The following is a 6392-nucleotide window of genomic DNA, read 5'->3' as shown; positions in this document are numbered from 1 at the left end:
GTGTTGTTCAGCATGGGGGTGAGTAGAAAATGAAGGCTAATCATGTTTTGGGTGTACTATTCCTTTAAGCTCTAATGATCTGGATGATGAAGACATGAGTGCAATGGAAGGATTAGGAGACGTACGCAGGTCTGTCCTCCAGGATCAGCGCCGTGGTGGAGAGGGGCTCAAAGTCCAGGTTTTTCCTCACACCCGGCCTGGGGGATGTCTGGTTGCCAGCTCTGCCACTCTTTGTTTCATATTCCTGTAGATAAACACAGAAATGTTAATGAAACAGGACAAAAACATGCCCGTATAGACAGCATTTTGTGATCTCCATTTAGTGTGATCCTGATCGTTGGCGTCAACATGTGATCAGCATGAAGCTGAGCTAGAGAAAAGGTGGATTCAGAGTGTGGGAAAAGAGCCTTAAGGTGCTTCACAGAGTCAGATGCTGATATGGAATGACACACCGATGAGATTTAATGAAGGACTGAAATAACTTGGAAAACTACAAAGAAGACAAAACAAAGGCATCGGAGGTTTGGGTTTTTTCCTTCCCCTGAAGCCACCAGAAGGTGGCCTGACAACCTTGTGACAAAGCTGTCGCGGACACACCGTCATTCAGTTTATGTCCAGTGAGCGTGCAGCTTGATTCATCCGCTGGGTGTGACAGATCCCATGAATAAGGGAGGCCATGTGACAAGCAGTCTGCTCCAGCTGGGGTCATAGAGCAGCTAGCAGCTGACTCTCAGCCTCTGTGTGCAATCAGCCTTATGCGGCAATCACTTTCAGGGGCGTACTTTTTAAAACTCCCTTTCTGACTAATTATGATCCAGCCAAAAATAGAACAAGTGCAACATGAATGCACAACATTAAACTGAATCAGAGACCACGGCATGTCCGCTCTGACTTAATCACGTCGACTGAGGTCTGCAGGAACGGAGTTATTCATTGATCAACAGAGCACTGATGCAGACCATGGCATTCATTCCTCTTTAATGTGAGATCTGACATTTACTGACCTCTTACTTAAAGAAAAGAACTTGGCTTCAACATAAAAAAATAAAACACAAAACATTCTCTTCATGGGTTTTGTAAAAAAAATTAAATACAAAAAGGGGGGTGGTGGCCTAGTGGTTAGGGTATTGTGCTTTAAGACTGCCACTCTGGGTCCCTGTGCAATGACCATTAACCCCACACTGCTCCTGTGACGCTGCACAATGGCAGCCCTCTGCTCCCTAAGGGGATGGGTTAAATGCAGAGGGACAATAATGAGGATAAGCACTGGAAAAAAAAAACAAAAAAAAGTTTGCATGACAAGAAAAAGCTGGCATATTTCTACTTCACCAGCAGGTGGCGGCAATGTTGACTTCAAAATTCCAGATTCTAAGCACAACTAAAGTGAGGCTAGGCTAAAGATGTTGCCCAAACAAACCAAATCCATGTCATTGACTTAAATAGAGTTTCCTCCGTGGTATAGTGTTAAAAAATTAGCCAGATACTTCCTGACTTTGCCGTTCGTTCCCCTCTGGTCCTCAAAACCAATTAAAAAAAAATCCAGATTAAAAATAAAAAGCTCAAATCCCTGCGCACCACCAACAGAAGGCAGTAACGGCACAATGCGATAAATTAGGTCCTGACCAGGGACGTGATTTTTGTACCCTAAACGTTAGATACGGCAAAATATTTAAAGAGGCATTGCGGAGTTTTCTAATGATACTGCCACCTGTGGCACAAACCCAGAACTGCAGCAATCTTCCGCGTGTGCTGGTAGCTTGCGCTACTCCTTGACAATTTTTGTGTTTTTTTGTTTTTACTTTTTTCATCTTATGGGATGCTGGTCCCCTTCGAGCAACCACAACATCCATCTTGATTATAACGCTTGGATTCCTTACTATATTGGACCCATTTAACATGGATGCATCTGACGTCAATTCCACAGAATAGAGCGGAAACTTCCGACCCGAAGTGCATTCAAGTAAAATAGGCTACAGCCTTACAGATGCAGCAATGCCGAACTACTGAGGTGTCATTCTAATCATCAAACAGCGTTGTAGCCATAAAGGGTGAAATAAAAAGGTTATTCTATAGGTGTTTTTTAGTAAAAACTTTTAAAAGGCTTCTTTAAGTAGTCATTAAAAAGCTTAAAGTGCAACAGTTACGACAGCTCCTGATTGGAAGGTTAAATGGGGATTTATTTATGTAAATAATATCAAATTTAAACTATTTAGTTTTAATAAACCAGATATAATTGCAGTAAAAAAAATGCCTTGACCTCTATAAAACTTAACACCTTCAGGTACTGACTAAGCAGATGTATGGTTATTTCAGTTGTCAAAAAATTGCCAAAAATCATGACTCTTCAGAAAAAGATTTAAAAAAAGGTTTGAGGAAATGACAAAAAAAAAACTATAAATAAATACTTGTCCATTTCCTCATGCTTATAAGACAGGGCGCTTCACAACAACGACATTATCTCAGATGACTGATGATTGGATAAATGTAGGAACATTCAGGAGATTATTTTCAGGATTGTATTGTTAGCTGTAGTTGTTGTCTTTGCTTAACTAAATTACGCTTCTCTATTGGAGAAGTTGAGTTTGTTTGGCTTTGAAAGCTCTACAATCGACATGGAGAATCTAAAGATTATTGTTCTTGTTAAAGTTAGTAAGTCTGTATTAAAGGCTCTGTCTGGTGGAGTGGGGCCATCTTGGACCATTGTTATGTTCTGTTTTTAATAATTATTTTCCTTTTATTTCAAAATGTTAAACTTTTGTCCTAAACGCAGATGATTCAACCATTTATTTGTTCAATCACATTACTTTGGAATTAAATTAAAGAAAATAAATTTGTAGATCATTAGACAAATTAAAATAAGTTGGTGATTAATCAGGGTTCCTACAGCATAAGGCACGTTAAATTCAAGACTTTTTAAGACTTTTTAAGGACCCGTGGGAACCCTGTTAATGCTGAGATGACTAAATCTATGGCAACTGGATGATCTTATTTCCCTGTTTCAATCTGTCCACAGGAAGCATAATCATTGAGTACGTCTTGGAGGAAAGGATAGAATTAGAACCTGGAACCTTCAAGTTAAACAGATATTAAATAAAATGGTTAAAATAAAGTATTGCTTTGAGGAAACCTTTGGCTGAAGAAGCATCTTGTAGATTCACAACCAGTTGACATTGTAAAAGGTTGAGATTACATTTACTCAGGAGTAACCTGTGTAGATGGCTTTTTCCTGTCGTTACTTCATGTATTGTATCAGAGTGAATTTGGTCCTACTTCCTGTTGCCTTGATGTTGCTAAATGTTTGGTGTGAATGTAAGAACTGTTTTATCTAACTAAGAGATCTTAACAGAATAAACAAAACAAACCATGGCGACTAATCTCCAGAAACAACCGTTTGTTTCCCATCAGTTTACCATTAACTTGCATCCATGTAACAACCTTTAAAAGGACGTAGAGCTGCATTGTCATAGATCCCACAATGAACTAGGTATCTTTATCTTTTTAAACTCGGACTGTAGAAGGAAAAAAAAATATATATAAAAATCTACCCAATGTTTATGTATAGGAAAAAGTTCAAATATGCATCAGGCTACAACTCCATCTATATATTTTCTTTAACGATATTTTACAGTTTACAATTTTCCTCGTGCGTTCCTTTTCGCATTTTTTTTTTTTCCTCCCTCAAGAACGTCCTAAAGACTTTGGGACGGTCATTTCTCTACGATGGGTTTTTCATTTTCTCTATTGTGTTTGTGTGTTTTCTGCACATTGTCTCAACCCAAAACGTTATGATGGGTCCATAGAGACAGCATAGATTCTTGATTAACTATTGCTCATGCAAACATCTGACAAGGAGCAATAATTGCTCATGTCAGTGTAATTACANTTTTAAGACTTTTTAAGGACCCGCGGGAACCCTGTTAATGCTGAGATGACTAAATCTATGGCAACTGGATGATCTTATTTCCCTGTTTCAATCTGTCCACAGGAAGCATAATCATTGAGTACGTCTTGGAGGAAAGGATAGAATTAGAACCTGGAACCTTCAAGTTAAACAGATATTAAATAAAATGGTTAAAATAAAGTATTGCTTTGAGGAAACCTTTGGCTGAAGAAGCATCTTGTAGATTCACAACCAGTTGACATTGTAAAAGGTTGAGATTACATTTACTCAGGAGTAACCTGTGTAGATGGCTTTTTCCTGTCGTTACTTCATGTATTGTATCAGAGTGAATTTGGTCCTACTTCCTGTTGCCTTGATGTTGCTAAATGTTTGGTGTGAATGTAAGAACTGTTTTATCTAACTAAGAGATCTTAACAGAATAAACAAAACAAACCATGGCGACTAATCTCCAGAAACAACCGTTTGTTTCCCATCAGTTTACCATTAACTTGCATCCATGTAACAACCTTTAAAAGGACGTAGAGCTGCATTGTCATAGATCCCACAATGAACTAGGTATCTTTATCTTTTTAAACTCGGACTGTAGAAGGAAAAAAAAATATATATAAAAATCTACCCAATGTTTATGTATAGGAAAAAGTTCAAATATGCATCAGGCTACAACTCCATCTATATATTTTCTTTAACGATATTTTACAGTTTACAATTTTCCTCGTGCGTTCCTTTTCGCATTTTTTTTTTTTCCTCCCTCAAGAACGTCCTAAAGACTTTGGGACGGTCATTTCTCTACGATGGGTTTTTCATTTTCTCTATTGTGTTTGTGTGTTTTCTGCACATTGTCTCAACCCAAAACGTTATGATGGGTCCATAGAGACAGCATAGATTCTTGATTAACTATTGCTCATGCAAACATCTGACAAGGAGCAATAATTGCTCATGTCAGTGTAATTACATATTAACTATAAAATAGGTACGCAGGATGAATTAACAGGCAAATATTCAGTTATTGATCGTAGCATCACTAAAATATCTCTCAGGGGGGATCTGCTACTGCTGAAAAAAACTAATTCTTTATCTAAAGTAACAATCTGGTGGCAGCCCACTGCCCTGCGACTCCCAGCAGAATCCCCTCTAACTTCCAGCCACTGGCCGTCTCATGGGCTCGCATATTTTCTTTACTCTCACTGGGAAAATGATCAAGAAATAAGTAAAAATGTCTTAGATTAAGTGTATTTACCCTTGAATTGTGTAGGTAAATGAGATGATTTGCCAATGGAATGAGTATTTTTACTCTTAAAATAAGATATTTAGATAAAATGCACTTGAAATAAGACAATGCAATTGTGTTTTCTTATTTTAAATGTACATTGTCTTGTTCCATTGGCAAAATGTTTATTTAACCTTCTCAATTCAAGAACAAATTCACTTATTTACTTGTCTAGATTTTGGGCAACTATCCTCAGAACAACAGAGCTACAGGGAACATTTATGCTACATTCACACCTGAAGCAGCTGGTTAAAGCAGCAGCTGGTGGAGCTGGAAATATTTTACTTTTCCTGCTCGACGCGCCACATCAACCAATCAGAGAAGCTGATCTGGCAGCTGGCAGGGAGACAGACAACACTGTTGATGCAGAGCGCTATGATCACTCCTCTGAAACAGTTTGTTAACGCCTAAAATAACTTAAAATGCCAAAATCTGCTGGCAAAACATGTTCACTTTTATTATTCTGTTGCCTGCAGTTTGGATTATGTATATGAAAAAAGCCTTCCAGCCTCCGCAGCAAACTGGATGAATCTGGATGAACTGACTGCACAGATTAAGTTTTCAGGTGCATGTTCTCACCTGAAAATATATTAAAACTACTTTTTACTCACTGATCACAGCAAATATAGCTGCCATTGTTCCAGGCAAAGAAAGGATAGAGTAGCTCCGCCCAACGCACATCAGACCCAATTTCCCACCGTGCAGCCAGAGCAGAACTAAACTAGTACAAGCATCAAAAATGAAGCAGCACACATGTTTTTGCTGCTCCTGCTGCTTGCGGTGTGAACGTAGCATTAGAGTTTTACAGAGGATGAGCTGAGATTAGTAAGATTATTATGGGCTGCTTGTTTTTCGCTTTAAATAAATGGGAAGTTGAACAAAACTTCTATCATCAAGCTGTGCCGCAATAAACATGGCAGCACAGGTTAGGTCCTGAGTAAAAAATATTTCCATTAAGTGTTTATAGGAGGAGGATCAAATATGTTCAAATTACCCAAATATAACGCGACTTGACAATATTCTAAGATTGCCTGAGGTATTATTATTTAACATGCAAAAAATCCTGAAAACTTTAAAACCAGCAAAAATATGTAAACTTTATAATCAATACAATCAGCACTTCAGCTCCCATACTTAAAACTGAAATATTATATTGCACCTGAAATAAGAGTTTCATTGGCACATCCCTAGCTTGAGTTACTGTTACTTGAAGCAAAGCAGAGT

The 6392-nt window shown here is 38.1% G+C and overlaps 1 protein-coding gene across 1 annotated transcript in view; it reads right to left on the bottom strand.

Annotated features, from left to right (window-relative positions):
• Positions 1–6392, bottom strand: part of tbc1d14 (TBC1 domain family member 14) — a 96478-nt gene that overhangs the window by 22355 nt on the left and 67731 nt on the right. Inside the window, exon 6 of the mRNA XM_015393235.1 lies at positions 126–244. Coding sequence (XP_015248721.1) covers positions 126–244 — 119 coding nt within the window. The remainder of the gene's footprint in view (positions 1–125; positions 245–6392) is intronic.

Source organism: Cyprinodon variegatus, unplaced genomic scaffold (assembly GCF_000732505.1).
Source record: "Cyprinodon variegatus isolate N-32 unplaced genomic scaffold, C_variegatus-1.0 Scaffold631, whole genome shotgun sequence".
In the NCBI taxonomy this organism is placed as follows: domain Eukaryota; kingdom Metazoa; phylum Chordata; class Actinopteri; order Cyprinodontiformes; family Cyprinodontidae; genus Cyprinodon; species Cyprinodon variegatus.
Note: the sequence above shows the minus strand (reverse complement) of the source record. Positions and strands in the feature narration are given on the sequence as shown.